Source organism: Ornithorhynchus anatinus, chromosome 9 (genome assembly GCF_004115215.2).
Source record: "Ornithorhynchus anatinus isolate Pmale09 chromosome 9, mOrnAna1.pri.v4, whole genome shotgun sequence".
In the NCBI taxonomy this organism is placed as follows: Eukaryota; Metazoa; Chordata; class Mammalia; order Monotremata; family Ornithorhynchidae; genus Ornithorhynchus; species Ornithorhynchus anatinus.
The window spans coordinates 20,936,779-20,958,113 of NC_041736.1; the positions used below are offsets into that span (position 1 = coordinate 20,936,779).

Here is a 21,335-nt window from a genome sequence, read left to right on the forward strand (position 1 = left end):
GGAGCCTCCCGTGGGACCGCCTGATGACCCTGGATCTCCTCCAGCGCTTAGAGCAGTGCTCTGCCCAGAGTCAGCGCTTAACAAATACCAACATTCTTCTTCTTCTTCTCTGGGCCTCAGTTCCCTCATCTGTCAAATGGGGATGAAGACTGGGAGCCTCACATGGGTCCACCTGATGACCCTGGATCTCCCCCAGCGCTTAGAGCAGTGCTCTGCCCAGAGTCAGCGCTTAACAAATACCAACATTCTTCTTCTTCTTCTCTGGGCCTCAGTTCCCTCATCTGTCAAATGGGGATGAAGACTGGGAGCCTCACGTGGGTCCACCTGATGACCCTGGATCTCCCCCAGCGCTTAGAGCAGTGCTCTGCCCAGAGTGAGCGCTTAACAAATACCAACATCATTCTTCTTCTTCTTCTTCTTCTTCTTGCCTGGCTGGGAAAGTGGGTGGGGCCCCGCCCCCGAGAGAGGGGATTGGCTGCTGTCCCGTGCTCGGAGCAGGCGATTGGCTCCCGGCCGGGGCGGGGCGGGGCGGGGCGAGGCTGTTCCCCCTTCTGCCCGCCCTCCCTGCCTCCCTCCCTCCCTCCCTGCCTCCCTCCCTCCCTCCCTGCCTCCCTCCCTCCCTCCCTCCCTGCCTCCCGCCCGTTGGCCTAGGAAGTGAACGCGGCTGCGGGGGAAGGGGCGGCCCCGGGGGGCGGAGCGGGGGCCAGCGCACCGGACCCGCACCGCACCGGACCTGCCCCTGCCCGCCCAGCCGAGACCCCTGCCGCCCTCCTGCCAGCCCTCTGCCGGTCCCTGACATCCCTCTGCCAGCCCTCTGCCAGCCCCCTGCCCCTCCTTGCCACCCTTCTGCCCCTCCCTCCCTGCCAGCCCTCTGCCACCTTTCTGCCAGTCCCCTGCCCCTCCCTGCCAACCCCCTGCCACCCTTCTACCACCCCTCTGCCAGCTCCCTGCCCCTCCCTGCCACCCCTCTGCCAACCCCCTGCCCCTCCCTGCCATCCCTCCCTGCCATCCCTCCCTGCCATCCCTCCCTGCCAGCCCTCTGCCACCCCTCTGCCCCCCGCCCCTCCCTGCCACCTCTCTGCCCCTCCCGGCCAGCCCCCTGCCCCTCCCTGCCACCCCTCTGCCAGCCCCCTGCCCCCCCTGCCACCCCTCCCTGCCCCCTGCCACCCCTCTGCCCCCCCCGCCCCTCCCTGCCACCCCTCTGCCCCCCCCGCCCCTCCCTGCCACCCCTCTGCCCCTCCCTGCCACCCCTCTGCCCCTCCCTGCCACCCCTCTGCCACCCTCTGCCAACCCCTGCTACCTCCCTTCCACTCCCTGCCCCCTCCTGCCACCCCTCTGCCAGCCCCTGTTACCCCCTGCCACCTCCCTTCCACGCCCTGCCTCCTCCTGTCACCCCCTGCCACCCCTCCTACTACTCCCTGCCACCCCTCCTGCTACCCCCTGCCACCCCTCTGCCAACCCCTTCCACCCCCTGCCCCCTCTGCCACCCCTCCTTCCCCCCCTGCCAGCCCCAGCGCCCGCGGGGCAGCGGCCCTTGCCCGCCCCGAGGGAGGGAGGAAGGATGCGCGGCGCCGGGCTGTGAAGCATGGAGGGCTCCCTGGACAAGTGGACCAATTACCTGACCGGTAATCATCATCATCATCAGAATAATGGCATTTGTTAAGCGCTTGCTCTGTGCCAAGCACTGTTCTAAGCACTGGAACACTCTTCTAATAATAATCATGATGATGGGATTTGTAAAGCGCTTACTCTGTGCCAAGCACTGTTCTGAGCACTGGAACACTGTTCTAATCGTAATAATAATAATGATGGTATTTGTTTAAGCGCATACTCTGTGCCAAGCACTGTTCTAATCGTAATAATGATGGTATTTGTTAAGCGCATAGTCTGTGCCAAGCACTGTTCTAAGCACTGGAGCACTGTTCTAATCTTAATCATAATAATCATGGTATTTGTTAAGGGCATACTCTGAGCCAAGCGCTCTTCTAAGCACTGGAGCACTGTTCTAATCGTAATAATAATGATGGTATTTCTTAAGCGCATACTCTGTGCCCAACACTGTTCCCAGCGCTGGGGTAGATAAAAGCTTGGCCCACGTGGGGCTCACAGCTTTAATCCCCATTTTACAGATGAGTTAACTGAGGCACAGAGAAGTGAAACGGCTTGCCCAAGGTCACATAGCAGACAAATGGGGGAGTCAGAATTAGAACCCACGTCCTCCGACTCCCAAGCCTGGGCTCTTTCCACTAGGCCATGCTTAAGCGCTTATTTCTTAAGTGCTTATTACACCCGGAGCGGGGCCGGGGACTTCCTCTGGGATTTGGGGGATCGGGGGCAGATCCCAGAGGACCCAGGAGCCCGGCCCATCCTGTCCCAAGGAGAGAAATCATAATCATAATTATGAAATTTGCTAAACACTAGGTGCCAAACACTGTACTAAGCATTTGCGTGGATAATAATAATCATGGTATTTAATAATAATAGTAATAGTACAGTACTCTGCACACAATAAGCGCTCAATAAATATGATTGGATGAACGAATATTAATGGTATTTCAGTGCTTACTATGTGCCAAGCACTGTTCTAAGCACTGGGGTAAGATACAAGGTAATCAGGTCCCACCAAGGGCTCACAGACTAAATAGGAGGGAGGACAGGTATTGAATCATTTCTTTACAACTGAGGGAACTGAGACAGAAAATTTAAGTGAATTGTTCAAGGTAACACAGCAAATATGTGGTGGAAGCATCATTAGAACGCAAGTCTTCTCACTCCCAACCTGTGCTCTTTCCATTTAGTCCGTCCTGTTTCTCCAGAAACCATAAATTTTGCAACCCTTTGTCTCTCTTTTTTTTTTTTGTTTTTGCTTGAGAGGAAACAAAGCCTAGAAGAAAGAGCAGGGGCCTAGGAATTAGAAGACCTGGGTTCTAATACTGGCCCCACCACATGCCAGCTGTGTCTCCTTACTGTATTGTTCCCTCCCAGATGATTAGAATGGTATTCCACTCCATAAATGCCATTGATCAATTGATAATGTTGGTATTTATTAAGCGCTTACTATGTGCAGAGTACTGTTCTAAGCGCTGGGGTAGAGACAGGGTAATCAGTTGGTCCCACATGAGGCTCACAGTCTTAATCCCCATTTTACAGAGGAGGGAATGGAGGTGCAGAGAAGTTAAGTGACTTGCCCACAGTCACACAGCTGCCAAGTGGCAGAGCAGGGATTCGAACCCATGACCTCCTCTGACTCCCAAGCCCAGGCTCTTTCCACTGAGCAAGTCACTTATATGTATCTCAGTTTTGTCATCTATAAAATGGGGATCGGTAAATCACTCGTTTTTATTGAGCGCTTACCATGTGCAGAACACTGTACTAAGCGCTTGGGAGAGTATACTATAACAGAGTTGGTAGATATGTTTCCTGCTCATAAGGAGTTAAGACTCATGGATATGATAAGATGCCTGTTCTCTCTCCTGTGTGGGACAGAAACTGTCTGATCTGCTTATATTTAATCTACCCTAACGTTTGTCTTGGCACATAGAAAGCACTTCTAAAATACCACAATTATTATTAATCAATGGTATTTATTGAGTTCTTACTTTGTGCAGTGCACTGTTCTAAGTGCTTGGGAGACAACAAGATAACAGAGTTATATTGGCCTCTCTGAGCTTACAGTCTAGAGGGAGGGATGGATATTAATGTTAATAAATAAATTACGGATAAGCACATGAGTACTGTGGGACTGAAGGAGGGGTGAATAAATGCTGTAAATTCAAGAGCAAGGGTGACGCAGAAGGAAGGGGGAAAAGAGGAAATTGTTATTTTTATTTTTCTACCACCTTGTTTTTTGTTTTCATTTGGATGACTTGACCGATTTTCGTGGTGGTTCCTGTTTGTGTATAAAACTCATGGATTTTAAGGCAGCTATCTCTATATCTCCATACTACTTTATTAGTACCAAGTTGCACAATTAGCTTAAAAAACACTTTGTCACAACTGCACTTCAACCAGAGTAACGTTTGTGGTGAATATTTTTAGCCTGAATGAATTAAATAGACCCAGTTTGCGACTAAGATACTTTTCTTAACACTTTGTAGCAAGCGATTTTATTTTATAGACCTTTTTAAAGCTAATTTTTAGGACCTTTGAGCTTCTCTTTGAGAAGCAGCATGGCATAATGGATTCAGCACGGTCCTGGGAATCAGAAGAACCTGAGTTCTAATTCCAGCTCCACCACTTGTCAGCTGTGTGACTTTGGACAAGTCACTTTACTTCTCTGGTCCTCAGTTTTATCATTTGTAAAATGGGAACTAAGACGGTGAACCCTATATGGGACAGGGACTGAGTCCAACCTGATTAGCTTGTGTCTACCCCGGTTCTTAGTACAGTGCCTGGCACAAAATAAGCGCTTAACAAATAACCTTAAAAAAAAAGGTGTAGTTCCCTGTGAAATATAAAATATTGCATTTGTAGTGCTGGGTTTCTTCATTTTTAAGATGTCACGGTTTGGTACAGTATTGAATTTACAAGATATGATTATATATCTTGTTGGCATGTTCGCCTCGAGGAAGTAATTCATAATTAAAAATAAGCTAGTGCAATTTGGTCAGTTTTGCTTAAGAATGGAGGATCATTCTAAAACAATAGTGATTTTGATTGCAATTCAGAACATCTCAAAAATGGGAGGCAGGATGGTCTAGCGTAAAGAGCACGGGACTGGGAGTCAGCAGACCTGAAGTCAAGCTGCAATCCTGCCACTTGCCTGCTGTGTGACATGGAGCAAGCTACTTAACTTCCCTGGGCATAGTTTCTTCATCTGTAAAATAAGTGTGAAATACTTGTTTCTCCCTCCTTTTTAGACGTGAGCCCCAGTACCCCAGCACTTAACACGGTACTTGGCACTTAATAAATGCCTAATCAAGACTCTCAGTATTGGGTAAGGTATTTCAGAAATGCCATTTCGGGAGTAGTAGGAGGGTGGGGAAGCAATATTTCCCAGACTTCATGGTCAGCCAATTTATGGGTCAGCCAACTATCCCAATTTATTAGCATAAACTCTGAGACTCTTATTAACCATATCTTCCCTGTTTCCATTCAAGTGATGAATTCTCAAGTCCCTTGTTGTGCTTGTCCACGAAGGGGTGATGGAATCTCCTGTTAGAACCACAGCTGAGCCTTATCCCAAGATTTCAGGAGTAGTAGGGGTCGTAGTAGCTGGAGTATTTATGGAGGACCTCCTGGTCACAATGCTCTGTACAAAGAAGTGACACAATCCCTGTCCACAGGGAACTTATGCTCAGGAGAGGCAGGTCAAAATATGTGTGACGAATCAAAGTGGTGAAATAAATAGTTGAGCAGAACATGAAAGTGAAAGTGTATGAAAGATAGGTATAAATGAGTGTATACATGTGGGAATTGTATATCGTGGGGTATTCGGAATGAATAATAATTGTGGTAATGGTTAAGCACTTATTATGTGCCAGATACTGTACTAAGCTCTGGGGTTAGTCAGTTAATCAGGTTGGACACAGTCCCTGTCCCACATAGGGCTCACAGTCCCAATCCCCGTTTTACAGATGCAGATACAGGAACAGAAACAACCCGATTTGCTTGTATCCACCCCAGTGCTTAGTATAGTGCTTGGCACATAGTAAGCGCTTAAATGCCACAATTATTATTTTTATTATGAGGGAACTGAGGCCCTGAGAAGTGAAGTGACTTGCCCATAGCAGACCATTGGCAGAGCCGATATTAGAACCCAAGTCCCTCCAACTTGAGAAGCAGCGTGGCTCAATGGAAAGAGCACGGGCTTGGGAGTCAGAGGTCATGGGTTCGAATCCCGGATCTGCCACTTGGCAGCTGTGTGACTATGGGCAAGTCACTTAACTTCTCTGTGCCTCAATTCCCTCATCTGTAAAATGGGGATGAAGGCTATGAGCCTCACGTGGGACAACCTGATGACCCTGTATCTACCCCAGCGCTTAGAATAGTGCTCTGTACCTAGTAAGCGCTTAACAAATACCAACATTATTATTATTATTAACTTCCAGGCCTATGCTCTGTCGACTAGGCCACACTTCTTCTCCAGTAGTTTAGATGGAGAGAAAGGGGTTGATTTTGGAGATGTAGTGGTAATAGAACTGATCGGATTTGGTGAATATGCATGTTGAAAGAGAGAAATGAGCTATGGGTAATGACGAGGTTATAGGCTTGTGAGACAAGGAGGACGGTGGTGGTGTCAGCAGTGATGGGAAAGTCGGTGGGAAGGGAGGATTTGGTCGAGAAAGTGAGGAGCACAGTTTTGTACGTGTTGAGTTTGAGGTATTGGTGCGACATCCAAGTAGAGATATCGTGAGGGAAGGAGGAAATGTGAGATATCAGAGGAGAAAGGTTGGAGCTGGAGAGGTAGATTTGGGTCACCTATGTAGAGTTAGTAGTTTAAGCTGTGGGAATGGGTGAAGGGGACCTAGACGTGAGCCTAGAGGAATCCCCACAGTTAGGAGAAGGAGATCAGAGTCCGGATCACCAACTCTCTTATATTGTACTCTCCCAAGTGCTTCATACAGTGAGTGCTTTGCACTCAGTAAGCGCTCAATAAATACCATTGATGATGATGAGATGGTGAAAGGGACCAAGAAGGAGCTGCTGGAGAAGTAGAAGGAGAATCAGGATACAACAAGGTCATTAAAACAAAGTTAAATCGTCTGTAAACTACTTGTGGGCAGGAATCAGGTCTATCTACTTTTTTGAATTGTACTCCCTCAAGTGCTTAGTATAGTGCTCTGCTCACAGTAAACGCTCAATAAATTCCACTGACTGATTGTGTTTTCAGGAGAAGGGGGAAGTCCACCATTTCAGAGTTTGCTGAGGAGTCTAGGAGGATTAGGAAGGAGTCCATTGGTTTGGGCAAGAAGGAGGTCATTGGTGACTTTGTAGACAGCTGTTCTTTGGAATGGAGGGGGAAGAAGATGGATTACAGGGGATTGAGGAAAGGGAGTGGAGGCTGCAGGTGTAAACAGCACATTCGAGGAGTTGGGAAAGGAATGGTAGGAGAGAAAGGGGGTGTTCGGAGGATGCAGTGAGGTCAAAGGAGGAGTTTTTTTTAGAATAGGAGATGTTTGGGTGGGTTTGAAACAAAACATTTTCATTTGGGCTGTTTCCATAGGTGAGCATTTAAAAACATTTTTACAAGCCTTTGGCTGCAAATGTCAAACCACTTTCTTTGTACAACACATGTGTGCAATGGAAATGATCTTAAACAAGTGTTTACTTCCTCCTAGTGTAGCTGTGGCTTAAAAGACTTTCTAGCAGAGGAATATAAACTATCGGAAATGGCTCATATAATTATAATGATTATGGTTTTTCTTAAGCGCTTACTGTGTGCCAGGCACTGCCCTAAGCGTTGTGGTGGAAACGAACAAATCAGGTTGGACACCGTCCCTTTCCCATATAGGGTTCACAGTCTTATTCCCCATTTTACAGATGAGGCAACTGAGGCACAGAGAAGTCAAGTGGCTTGCCTAAAAGTCACACAACAGACAAGTGGCAGAGCCAGGATTAGAACCCATGACCTTCTGAATCCCATGCTCTATCCACTATGCCATACTCCTTCCCTACAGGAACCACTTTGCAATGTAACTGATACACTTTAAGAGTCGGGAAAAAATAAGATCTTGGTGCCTATTTTTCCTGTTTCATCTTACTTTGAGGCTGTGGGTTTGAGCTCTTAACTATAATTGCTTTAGTGCTTTAGTCAAGCATTCCAAAGTATTTAAATTAGATATCTTGCAACGTGGAAAGTTTTTTTTGAAACCTGATCTATTTGAGTCAGTTTGTTTTTCCACCATCTGCCATGCATATCGTTTGTTCAGACTGATGTGAATCAGTAGCAGGAACTCAGATAACTCAAACTATTTCTTATAATGTTCATGGTTGTAAATCAGTGAGATTGTGTGGGACATTTGATGGATTTTGTTGCCTCTCCCTCCACAGCCTCTTCCCCCTGGGCAGAATGGAATTTACTACTACCTCTAGACTGTAAGCTCGTTGTGGACAAGGAATGTGTCTGTTATACTGTACTCTCCCAAGCGCTTAGTATAGTGCTCTGCACACAGTAAGTGCTCAATAGTTAAGATTTACTGACTTCTGTCCCTTCGTCCACCCTATAGCCCGGGTTTTTCCTTTACCTCATAATTTTTAAAAGCTTATTCAATTTTATTAGAGATGTTAGGGAAGTGTTTTCGCTGCCCAAACAGGGACGTCCTCTTCAATCCCCATACGATCATAGTAAATATAAATTAAATGAATGATTATTTGAATCTAGCAGATACATTTTTGGAATCAGGGAGACTGTGCAGTTGCAGGAAGGAGAGGGACCCCTTGACCAGGTTTCTGTAGCTAGTGATTTGATTCTCGACTTTTTAATTGGCATTTGTTAAGCGCTTACTGTGTGTCAAACACTGTTCTAAGCGCTAAGGTTGATAGAAGTTAACAGATTGGGTACATTTCCTGTCCTGCATGGGGCTAAGTAGCCTTGTACATACCTCTGTATGAAGAGAGTTGTAGTTCTTCTCTGAGCTCTAGAGAAGCTATTTTAGATGTCCCTAGGAGAGTGTCCCCTTGCGAAGAGCAGAGAATGTCTGCCTACTAATACTGTATCATGCGCTTGCGTTTTAGTTTAATGCGTTCACTAGTATGCTGCTTTCTTGTGGGAGTGGTTAGAAAAAACAGTTTCTCTATTCCTAGTACAGTATTTAGAATTATGACTAATAGGATTAGTATATATTCAGTTAGGAGGAATGGCTAAAGAGACTAGGATTTTTCATTCTGAAGAAGAGGTAGTTGAGTGAATTCATTCATTCACTAGTATTTATTGAGCGCTTACTATGTGCAGAGCACTGTACTAAGCACTTGGAATGTACAAATCGGTTACAGATAGAGACAGTCCCTGCCCTTTGACGGGCTCACAATCTAATCGGGGGAGACAGGCAGACAAGAACAATGGCAATAAATAGAATCAAGGGGAAGAACATCTCATTAAAACAATAGCAAATAAATAGTCTGCAAGATCATGTAGAATTTAATCAGAGGATATTGGGCCGCTTTTCTCTATCATTGTTTAGGTCAGGACAAAAGAAAATGAGCTAGCTGCCTGTTTAATAATAATGTTGGTATTTGTTAAGCGCTTACTATGTATAGAGCACTGTTCTAAGCGCTGGGGTAAATACAGGATAATCGGGTTGTCCCACGTGAGGCTCACAGTTAATCCCCATTTTACAGATGAGGTAACTGAGGCACAGAGAAGTTAAGTGACTTGCCCACAGTCACACAGCTGACAAGAGGCAGAGCCGGTAGTCGAACTCATGACCTCTGACTCCAAAGCCCAGGCTCTTTTCCACTGAGCCACACTGCTTAAGGAATTGGTTAGAGGAATTTCATGGAATTGTGTTGTTATCCATTGAATGGGTTACTAAGGGAAACTGTGGAGGATTTTCCTGAGGCCATCAAGATAACAATCAGTGGTATTTATTGAATGTTTACTATGTGCAGAGCACTGTACTAGTGCTATTTAAATGGTGTTTAAGTGCTTACTCTGTGTCAGCAACTCTTCTAAGATCTGGGTAGATACAAGTTTATCAGGTTGGACCCAAGCCCTGTCCCATGTGGGGCTCACAGTCTAAGTAGGAGGGAGAATCTCCATTTGAGTTGAGGAAATGGAGACCCAGAGAAGTTGTGACCTGACCTAGGTTACACAGGAAGCAAGCGGCAAAACGGGGTTAGAACCCAGGTCCTCTGACTCCCAGGCCCATGCTCTTTCCACTAGGCTATGCTGCTTCTCAGAGTACAATACAACAAAGAGTACAATATAGCAGGGAATATGTCTAATAATTCTGTTATCTTGTACTCTCCCCATCACTTAGTATAGTGCTCTGCACACAGTAAGCACTCAATAAATACACTTGATTGATAATAATGTTGGTATTTAAGCGCTTTCTATGTGCAGAGCACTGTTCTAAGCACTGGGGTAATAATAATAATGTTGGTATTTGTTAAGTGCTTACTATGTGCAGAGCACTGTTCTAAGTGCTGGGGTAGATACAGGGTCATCAGGTTGTCCCACGTGGGGCTCACAGTCTTCATCCCCATTTTACAGATGAGGGAACTGAGGCCCAGAGAAGTGAAGTGCCTTGCCCACAGTCACAGCTGACAAGTGGAAGAGCCGGGATTCGAACCCATGACCTCTGACTCCCAAGCCCGGGCTCTTTCCACGGAGCCACGCTACAACAGAGGTGATAGACACATTCCCTGCCCACAATGAGCTTACATTCTAGAGGAGTTTGCAGTCTAGAAGGTAGATTCTCGTCTTTTTGGAGTTGGTTGGATACGGTAATGTCTAGATTCCAAATGTGGAAAGAGTGGCTACATTCTCTCCTGAAGTCCTTGCCAAGCGTGTTATTTCACAGTTCTTTATTTATTCAGTCATATTTATTGAGTGCTTACTGTGTGCAGAGCACTGTGCTAAGCACTTGGGAGAGTACAATGTAACAAGCTCTTAGCCTTAAATTGGGATTTAGTTGAAGCAATCCAGTTCAGTGCAGAATTCAGTATACTGTGATTTTGCTTCATAGCAAGGTTGCATTTTTAAAAGGGGCATTTTCCTGGCTGAGATATAGACACAAAGAAAGTAGAATTGAGAGTGGGAATTGATGCTGCATAGATTGAAATTTGGGGCAGCTTTTATTTTTCTGTCATTCTTTTTCAGAATCAATTAAATTGTTTGTTAGATATTCATTAATGGTGAAGAAGATTGGAGGGAATTAACTACGTGCTTTCAAAATAAGGACTCTTTAATTTTAAATATCCTCCTTCCTCCCTCCCCTCAAAAGTAGAAACTAAAAATAAATTTATTCCAAGCTAAACTTACTACTTTTCCAATTCATTCTCCCTTTAGGGCTTGCACATGGATAATTTTAACCTCAAGTGTCTATTTCATGATGCAGGTTCCATTTGAGGTGTAATGTTAAATTGCCTGAAGTTCTCTCTGAAATCAAAATGACTGTCCACTTAACTTTCTGCCGTTCATTATCTCTCTAGGTTGGCAGCCTCGCTGGTTCGTTTTGGATAATGGGATACTTTCCTACTACGATTCCCAGGATGATGTGTGCAAAGGCAGCAAAGGAAGCATAAAGATGGCAGTTTGTGAAATTAAAGGTAAAATTAATATTTTATGGCATTGACATTTTAAATAAGTAAAGGGAGGGAAGGGCCGACCTCGGTATATGGAAATGTAAAATGGTAGGAAGAAAAAGATCATTTTCATTTTTTCACCCATTTTTGTAGCAACTGACAGAGGTTGGAGGTTGCTAGAGTTCAGTATAAGGAGATAACTGGGGAAGAGCTGGAGAGCGAGAGCAGGAGAACGGAAAACTGCATAGTAGAAAGATAAAACCAAATTCAAACTTTTCCTTGCTTCTTTACTGAGTATCAGCGCAGGACTCTCTATCCTGTCTATGCATGCCCTTGCCTCCATTGTAATTTTGGAACTAGGCCTGGTTTTGAAGCTGTGTGATGTGGTGTGTATCTAAGAAGTAATTTATCTTTATTACAATGACTGCAGTTTAAGTAAATTAGTGTGGGCATGAAAATGTCTTTGCACCCTGACTATACAAGAAATCAGCATAAATATTATTCTGAGGTCAGAAAAGCAAGCTGATATGGCACAGGCATGGGCAAAGGCCACTTTTCCCAGCTATTGTTAGTTCACTAAACTGTAGATGCCATTTGCCAGTTATTGCCTGCCAAAATTTCAGAATCGATTTGGGGTTGATTTAAGAGCCATTTGACTGATTGACCTCGGCAAACCATTAGCTGTGGATCCTGAGTGGCCAGGGCTAGGTTAGGAGGGAAGGATGCCCCTCTTTTCTCCATACATCCTAGCTGCCTCCACTCAGCACTACTTTCTCTTTTTTCTCTCCCTCTTTTGCCATAAATTTTGGGGGCGGGGGGAGGAAGAGGAGTGGTCCAGGTATGGGAGAGGGGAAGTGCAAAGCACATTGGACTCTAGTGAGTCACTTACCTCTTGAGTCACAGGGAGGTGGTAGAAGTGCAGATATGATGTCTTATCAAATCTAGACCGTAAGCTCGCCTCTGGACTGTAAGCTCACCATGGGCAGGGACTGTGTCTGATATAATAATGCGAAGTACTCTCCCGAGTGCTTAATTCAGTGCTCCGCACACAGTAAGTGCTCAGTAAATACGACTGATGGTTTGCTTGACTCTGGTAACGGTGATTTGATTCTCTGCAAATGATTTATCTGAACCTTTTTTTTTTTTTATGATTTCGGCACTACTTGTTGACTCTCATTCTGACTCATTCATTACAGTTCACCCCACGGACAACACGAGAATGGAGTTAATAATTCCAGGGGAGCAGCATTTCTATATGAAAGCAGTTAATGCGGCTGAAAGACAGAGGTGGCTGGTAGCCCTGGGCAGCTCAAAAGCCTGTCTGACTGACACCAGAACAAAAAAAGAGAAAGGTATCTATAAGTGAGGCTAGCTTTTGAAAATGCTTCACTTTTTACAGGCAGGGTATGAAGAAAATAAGTGACTTCTGATGGTATGACACAGCTTTAACCTGGGAAGGAGATAATTGAGGCTTGACCGAATATCCAGCTTCAGTATGTGAAATGGAGTACCCAAGGGAAAGGCTCGTTCGTGCCTGTTTCCTTTAGGACAGGACAAGAAGACATGGATTTTGATAATATTGAGAGAGATTTAGGTTAGAGATTGGTTAAACGATGCAGATGGTTAAATAAATAAGCAGATGAAAGCCGTCTCCTCCCTGGCCTTGAGGCGAGCCTCAGGTTTTGGCTGTGCTGCTGCCCTGTGTGAGATGGGGAGGGGGCTTCCTGGAACTGAAAGGTGGGTGTGGAAGACCTTGCTCCTCCCTGCAGTCCCCCACCTTCCTCTTTTCCTCTCGTTCCTGGCTCCAGAGGTTGGCCGGGCCAATGGGAGCTTCCAGGGTGAGTGGGGATTCGCCTCCTCTGTGAAGGACACAAGAATTCCCTCCCTGGACAGAACAGGGCTAGAACACCCCCCTCCAGGTTTTTCTTGGCCTTCTTGAAAACCCTAGGGGCCTCAGAGGTGGGGGCCTGAGTCGGGACCAACTGGCTCCAGCTGTTGGAGAGCTGCCCTCTGCCGACTCCCCGGACCCTGGCTTCCCCATGCCAGCTGCTGTCTGCCACGGGGAGTCAGTGGACCTAGGTTCTAATCCTGGCTCTGCCATTGGTCTGCTGTGTGATCTTGGGCAAATTTATGCAGCTGAAACAATGCAGCTGAATCCTAGAGTGTAATTTTCCTCATTAATTTTAGGGGTTTACTCTGCTAAAATGAAGTTGTCTAACTTGTGCTCTCACACACTTCACTTCTTGGTGCCTCGGTTACCTTATCCAGAAAATGGGGATAAAGACTGCAAGCCCTATGTGGGACAGGGACCGCGTCCAACCCAATTGCCTTACATCTATCCTAGCATTTAGGACAGTGCCTGGCACATAGTAAACTCTTAGCAAATGGCACAATCATCATTATTAGGGTGGTGGAGATGGAGAAGCAGCAGCACACTGTGCATTTTGTGGTACTTGTTTGGGGGCTCCCCTTTTATCCTGAGGCTCTGGGTGCCGGTTTTAAATGCACAAGAGCCACATTTTAGATCTAAGAAGAGCCAGCAATCTGCTAACCCCTGCTCTAAACCTTCTTTTGGTTCTGCAGTCCCCATGTCTACCCACCTAAGTGCAGTAGCTCTAGCCCTCTCTTGTTAAACTTTGGAAAGAAGAGCAAAACATTCATGTCAATGTTTTCTTTCAGAAATAAGCGAAACCAATGAATCTCTAAAAACCAAAATGTCTGAACTGCGTCTCTACTGTGACCTTTTAATGCAGCAGGTTCACACGATACAAGAATTTGTTCATCATGAGGAGAATCATTCGTCACCCAGCATAGAGGTAATATTGAACAAAACACTTTGCATCTGATAAACGTTTGAATTCACTGTCCATTTCTCCCAATAAGAAGTCAGGGAGGAAGAACTGAAATTCTGTTCCACACTCAAGGGACAGGAAGCCTTTCCAGTTAAGCTCAGGTTCTAGAGCAAAAATGAAATAGCTGGGTGACGAGTCTGGTCAATCTAGGTAATTTAGGTGGGCAAAATTTGTTTTTAATTCCAAATTATTCTAATTGGATAGTTATGCAGTTCTCAGCTTTGGTTTGATTGTGCCAGTGCAGCCCGATCTTAGCGGATTCCTAAGCTTCACCAAATGCTTGTTTTCTGTTTTCTAAATCTTGTTCTAGTATTGTTTTGAAGGATCAGAATTCAGGTCCGAGGGTCTCGATCTTGAAACTTAAACAAGTATTCTTTTTCCTGATTAACAATTACTTACTTTGTTTTCTCATCTTGATCACCTCAGTGTGGTTTTCGTGAGGCTCTTTGAATCACTTCACTCTTGCCCTACATTTGTGATGGCTGGGAAAAGAAAAAGAAAAGAATGAGACCCCACTTTAATATTTCCCAACTCTTCCCTTGGCTTACATGCAGCATCTGTGAAGCAACATGGCCAAGTGGATAGAGCATTAGAGTCAGAAGGACCTGGGTTCTAATCCTGACTCCACGTCTCATCTGCTGTGTGATCCTGGGCAAGTGACAATTTCTCTGGCCCTGGTTTCCCTCATCCTCATCAGTAGAATGGGGTTTAAGATTGTGAGCACCACATGGGACAGGAACTGCGTCCAACCTGGTAACCCTGTATCTACCCCAGTGTCTAGAACAACACAGCACATTATAGCGTTAATAATTACCATTATTATTATTAGTAGTATTTGGTCCCTAATGACTGGTCTTGTGGAACCCATGAGGTCATTGAATTACTTTATCTGATGTATTCATTAGCCTAATAGGTTTGCTGCCAGAATACCAGATAGAATGTTGTAGTTTTATCAAGCCACACATAATGAGTTGGAAAACTCCTGCAACTTGTGGAAATTGTACCTACGTTTTAAACACAGAGCTCCTTATTTTGGTTACCTGAGGATTGGGTTGATTCTCTAATCTGCATTTTTGTTCAGTTGTGTGACGGCCCCTCTCTGTGTATTGGTTTTCAGAACATGAATGAAGCTTCTTCTTTGCTCAGCGCCACTTGTAATACATTTATCACGACACTTGAAGAATGTGTGAAGATAGCCAATGCCAAGTTTAAACCCGAGATGTTTCAGCTGCCTCATCCAGATCCCTTAGTGTCTCCTGTGTCACCGTCACCTGTTCAAATGGTTAGAGAAATTTGCCACAATGAGAGTGTTATGTTTTTGTTTCTGGGAGTCGGGGAGCATGTTGGGAAAAATTGCCGGACTAGTGAATTTTTAATTCTCCATTCTTCTAAGTATTAAAAGTACCAACCTGGGAAAATTAGCAGTTTAGGGCAAGAGCCAATTAACAGTGGTGTCCTGAGAATGTGTGGACAGCTAGTACTTCTTGGCAAAGTTAATTCATCTCCTCAAAATAGATGTATTTGCATAAAGCAGACTTTGTGGATTAGCCATGTTCTTTTGCATGGATTCTAAAGAGCTGAACACGTCTTTTCAGAGGAGAAGGATTTTCTCTTCTATAGTTACTATATCTATAATCACTTGCGTATTGATTAGGAGGGAAATAGTCTGGCAAGTCTAATGATCACATATCTGTGTCCTTTCTGTAACTGAGTTTAATAGCAGAATGTAGTATTAATTGCCACCTAAATCTACCGTGCTTTCAACCAGAGCAGATGTACTGTGACTGTGAAGCAATATGCACAGATAAAGTCTTTGGTCCCAAAGTGGCCTTTGAAGGAATGTGTTTTTCTGAACCAGTGAACAGTCTATATCCCCAGTTCTAGCAAAATCTCATGTAAAGTCCCATGTCAAGAAACAACAAGAATGTTGAAGACCGGCTGTATTATTAGCCTGTGATTGTAGGATCCGCTTGAAAATCTTTTTTTTCCTAGTAACATAATTGTTGGAAACTATGCAGCTGAATCCTAGAGTGTAATTTTCCTCATTAATTTTAGGGGTTTACTCTGCTAAAATGAAGTTGTCTAACTTGTGCTTTAAAACCATTGTATTTATATTATGAGGCATAAAAAGTTCTGTGTACTATGAATAAGGGAAAATTCTTTTGGAACAGTTTGGCCTACTATATCTTGTAGCGCTTTAGTTGCTATCCCACTGTGGATGAGACTTTAGTTAGTAACTGTTTTAAGGGAGTAGCTTCTAATTAATATTTGGTTAAATCTTTTTTTTTCCTACTATTTTGCTGGGCATTCTGAACTACAGTTGGTTAAAATATTGCTATTTTCATTAACTATTGGTGCCTGGCACAATTGGCATTTATTGAGCACCTGCTGTGTGTGCAGAGCATTGTGTTAAGTACTTGGGAGAGCACAACAGAATTAGTGAACATAATCCCTTCTCTCAATCAAGCAATAGTATTTCTTGAGCACTTACTATGTGCAAAGCACTGTATTAAAATCTTGGGCGAGTTATGTAACAGTCGATAATAGACACATTCAAGGTGACAACCTGGCAGGGGAGAGGGATCCTAAAATAAATTAGAGATAAGATAATAATAATAATGTTATTAAGTGCTTACTGTGTGCCAAGCACTGTTCTAAGCACTGGGGTAGATACAAGGCAATCAGGATGGGGATCACACAGTGGACATGTGTCAGAGCTGGGTTTAGAACCCACAACCTCTGACTCCCAGGCCTGTGCTCTTTCCACTAGGCCATGCTGCTTTTCTAGAGGAACCGGATGCTAGGGTTCAGGGTGAGAGGTTCTGGCTTGGAACCCTAAATAGGAGAAAATGGGGCCATGGATTTGGGCCTGGTAGGGGAAACACATACGCCTTTCTCTGCTCCAAAAGTAGTAGTGGTAAGAGAAATGAGAAGCAGCGTGGCTCAGTGGAAAGAGCCCGGTCTTGGGAGTCAGAGGTCATGGGATCTAATCCCTGCCCTGCTGCATGTCAGCTGTGTGATGATGGGCAAGTCACTTAACTTCTCTGTGCCTCAGTTACCTCATCTATAAAATGGGTTGAAGACTGTGAACCCTACGTGAACCAACCTGATTACCTTGTATCTACCCCAGCGCTTAGAACAGTGCTTGGCACATAATAAGTGCTTAGCAAATATCAATTTATTATTACTAATGGTATTTATTGAGCACCTTCAAAGAACAGTGCACTTTACTAAGCAGGTCAGCTGAAGCCCCAGATATGTTCCCTCTTCACAAGGCATTTACAGTCTAGTGGGGGAAATGGGCAAGCAGATATTTCCAAAGAATAGTCAGAAAAATAACAATGTGCAGTTGAATGTATACAAGTGGTAAGGATGGGTACATATAAATACCTAAGTGTTAGAGGTAACTGTTGGGTTGATATGGGAAATTAAATAGGGAAGGCTAAGGCAAATAGGCAGCACTTTAGGGCAACCTGATTCCAGCATTTTTTTAAAAAAAATGCGCTTATTTTCCATCAAGGACTGAAGGTTATTTTGGTAGGTATGGAAGGAAATATATCCTGACCTCCAGCTATGAATGAATAAATTTAGTAATAATTTTTTGGGGGACTTTAAGACAAGTTTGAGATGATAATGATATTTGAGGTGATAATTTTTTTTTGTTCACTAAGTGAGTTAATAACTTTGCAGCTTTTGATTTTCTTTTTGATTTTCTTTCTTTCTTGTAATTTTTAGATGAAACGTTCCATCAGCCACCCTGGCTCGTATGGTTCAGAGAGGTAAAATTCCCACATTTTCCCCTTTCCGTTTTTTTCACATGTAGTTTTTTCTTTGGTGTAAAGATAGTGTGGCATGTGGCTCTTGGCTAGTGATTGGCTTCCAGATCTTTACAATGTTGAAAAATCCACTGAGTTTTAGTAGCAATTTGGTTGCAACTTCAGCTAACCAAAATTAAGACCTGGCTTGCCATAGTTTTTGGAATTGAAAATTCCTTTTAATGATATTTTTAATTTTGACTAGTGTTGTTAAACAGTGGGAAAGACCTCGAAGATCAACTGAAAATAAGGGGAAATACACTGGGAAATATAAAAAAGTTGAACCCAAATTGATATGAAAATTGTTTCATTCACTTTTCTCAAGAGCTTGTTCTGATAGTTGGGCTGCAGTGGATGTAGTGTTATAGAAGAACTCTACTGTTCCAATTCCACTCCTGAATTTTTTCAGGAAATTATCAGAATTATTATTAATAGCACTCAGTTGTATTACTCTTGACTGAGAATGTTTTGATCTGTGATGAAAGTACACTTGGAAAATGAGTAATCTTCCATGCAATTTTTGAAACCAGTTAAGAGATAGCCCAATAAATATAGAGAACATTTATTTTACGTTAGAATCAAATCATATAAGGTGTAAAACTCTAAGACGACTAGAGAGCTTTCAGATTGTTACATCTATGAACCATTTATTTCTTTTGCAGGAATAGTCACTCCATGAAAGAGCAAATTTCTTCATTTCATCGACTATCCCAGCAACACAGAAGAACCTACTCAGATACAGACTCTTATAATGATAGCCCATTTGAAGACCCTGATAGTAAGATAAAGAGTTGTCTTTAGTACTCTTTCTGTTCGGTAACTATGGGCAGGGAATGTGTCTACCCATTCTGTTATTGTACTCTTCGAAGTGCTTAGTAGAGTGGTCTGCACACAGTGAGTGCTCAATAAGTTCAACTGTTAATAATAATTTTGGCATTTGTTAAGTGCTTACTATGTGCCAGGCATTGAACTAAGCACTGGGATGGATACAAGCAAATCTGGTAGGACACAGTCCCTCTCCCACATGGGGTTCTTCTGCACCGCTCCTGACAAACGTCTTTGGTTAAAAATGGCCATCACCCACCCAGGGCTCTAAAGGTTGGGCAAACAAGGCAGGCTGCACTCTTGCCTTGTCAGGTATGTGGTCACGTAGACCCCTATGGAAGTGCAGACATTGCCATCCGCCTTGGTTTCCCTGCCAGTTTATGACTGTAAATGGAAAATGGTCTGAATTCCCCTAGTATTGGTGGCAGTGCCCAGTATTTTAATGTATTAATCAAATTTCTCAACAGGACCCATCCTCTGTTCAAGAGATGCCCTCAATGGAGATTTGACATCAGCAACCATTCCTGAAGAAAACAGATCAGCGACAAAGAAAAGAACTGAATTGGAAGATCCTTTTCTGTCCTCGACCTGAGGAAACCGAAGTGTTCAACTTTCTCTGAGTATTGCTATGCAAAAGCTGCTGTAACTATACTGTCATTAGAGGGAGTAGTTTTTCCCTTTACTTAGAAGGATTTCTCTGCACTTTATAGAACAATGTAAAAAAGAACCTTTGAAGTGTATTTTATCTTTATAAAGTTTATTTGCAAGAGTATTTTCCTAATAACTTCATGGTCTGAATGTGTATCCTTTTTCTTTGAACAAATGGATTGTTTAACATTTAGGCATCTTCAAGACAATGTAGGTATTTTTAAAAAAAAAAAACCAGGAAGGACTTACAACGTCCTTTTTGTCTTATAAATGATAAACCCGAAACCTTTTCATCAAGGTTTTGAATTGGTAGAAGTGTGAAATATGTAATGTGTGCCATGGACTGATTGGTTACTATCAAAACTGTATAACTGTCCAAACAGCTTGGTGGCAGTTATGTAGCCCTTCTTTAAAGACAAGACAGAATTGTCTAATCTACTTATCTTAGCCCAAGTTATATGGACATATCAAATATTTTTTTAAAGAAAGATCAGCTGACGCTGAATTGTTGATACCAAATATTGGGCTCAAGTATTCTTTTTATCTATTTCTTCTGCACTAAAAAAATATTGCTTTGTATTAACTAGTCCTAAATTATGATCCATCAGACTTCAACCTGGGCACAAAGTTTTAGTGTCATCGCATCCAGAAGAGTTTAATACTGCAGTGAGTTGTTCACTTAACTAGGGAAATAGAAATGCCTTTTGTCAGGGGCAAGTTTTGTGTTTGTTTCTAAAGTGGATCATTATGCTGTTGTTGTAAGGCATTAATATTTGCATCTATATAGAATATCTATGGATATTTTTTATTTATGAAGTATTTATACTAAAGGAATTTTTGTTAATGTGACTGCTGTGTCACTTTAGAATGGCATTATTTAATTAGAAAACCAATATCGTTTTATTGGCAGTCTATTCACACCAGTCGTTCAGGTTATCAGTGTTTTCCTCATAAGCTCTGTTAATTAATTCATCTTAGGATGACACTTATTATTTGGGGTCTTGAACATGGAGCACTTTTTTAAAAAGACAAAAAATGGTTTGCTGTTTATAAGTTACTCATGTTTAATAAATGTGTTTTTTGCATTTTAAATTTATCTCAGAAGGCATTGTATTTTTTCCATATTGCACTTGGCTTGTCAAACAATGCACAACACTTATTTAAAGGTGTTTATTTAAAGCTTCCTTTATTTGGAATTCCCAAATGAATGTTTAATATTCATTTTCCTTAGAACCAAGAATAGAATAGTCATTTTCACTTTAATTTTTTCTTTGCACCTTGGATATTTCTTTTCTTGAAAATTTTATTTAGCTTTCTCTTTGTGAGTATATACTTTCCCTTTCCTGAGTTTAAAATGCACATAAAGAACCTCTGTGATTGATTACTACAAGAGCCAGAATACTTTGAAAGAAAGTTACTCTCTAATTTATGTTCACATACCCTGGAATAATTTTCTGTCCACAAATCTCCTTTCATACCTCGACTGGAAAGAGATACTCAGAGAAGCTGTTCAGTTTATACCGGTAATCATTTGAAAAATGGAAACTAAATTGCGATGTCAAACCAAAAAATTCCAATTTTTGTATTTATAGAATGTAGAAATGGCAAAACAAGCTGGGTGGAATGAAGAATGGAAGCTGAGGCATTGTGTAGAAGAGAACGAGAGAAGAAAGTGAGGGAGGACCCAGTGATAAAGCCAAAGGTATCAACAGATTGAGGAGAAAGTTTAGGAGGGGAGAGAGACTTGGTGAATGTATCCCTGGTGTTTCGGGCTTTTGCCCTCCCTCTGTAACTGACTCTGCTAGTTTTCTCTCCCTGATGGCCCCTTTTTGCTTCCTCCACTCCCTGCCACGCTTTCTCCTTCACTTTGCCTCCACTCCATGGCCAGCTCCCTCAGTCTCCCTGGGAGCCACCTGAGCCAGAGTGCTTAGCTAAGAGTCAGCTTGCACTGAGAGAGAGACAGAGACAGAGCTATACAGAGAAAGAAATAGAAAGAAGATTTACTGAG

General features: G+C 43.2%; 1 protein-coding gene across 1 annotated transcript; it reads left to right on the top strand.

Moving 5' to 3' along the window:
* The first annotated feature begins 1,484 nt into the window (after positions 1-1,484).
* On the top strand, positions 1,485-20,423 carry PLEKHA3 (pleckstrin homology domain containing A3). Its single transcript, XM_029071479.2, has 8 exons — positions 1,485-1,625; positions 11,095-11,211; positions 12,384-12,539; positions 13,867-14,003; positions 15,157-15,321; positions 17,775-17,818; positions 18,517-18,632; positions 19,147-20,423. Exons 1-8 carry the CDS (start codon positions 1,586-1,588, stop codon positions 19,269-19,271), a joined length of 900 nt encoding a protein of 299 aa, XP_028927312.1. The 5' UTR covers positions 1,485-1,585; the 3' UTR covers positions 19,272-20,423.
* The last annotated feature ends 912 nt before the right edge of the window (positions 20,424-21,335 follow it).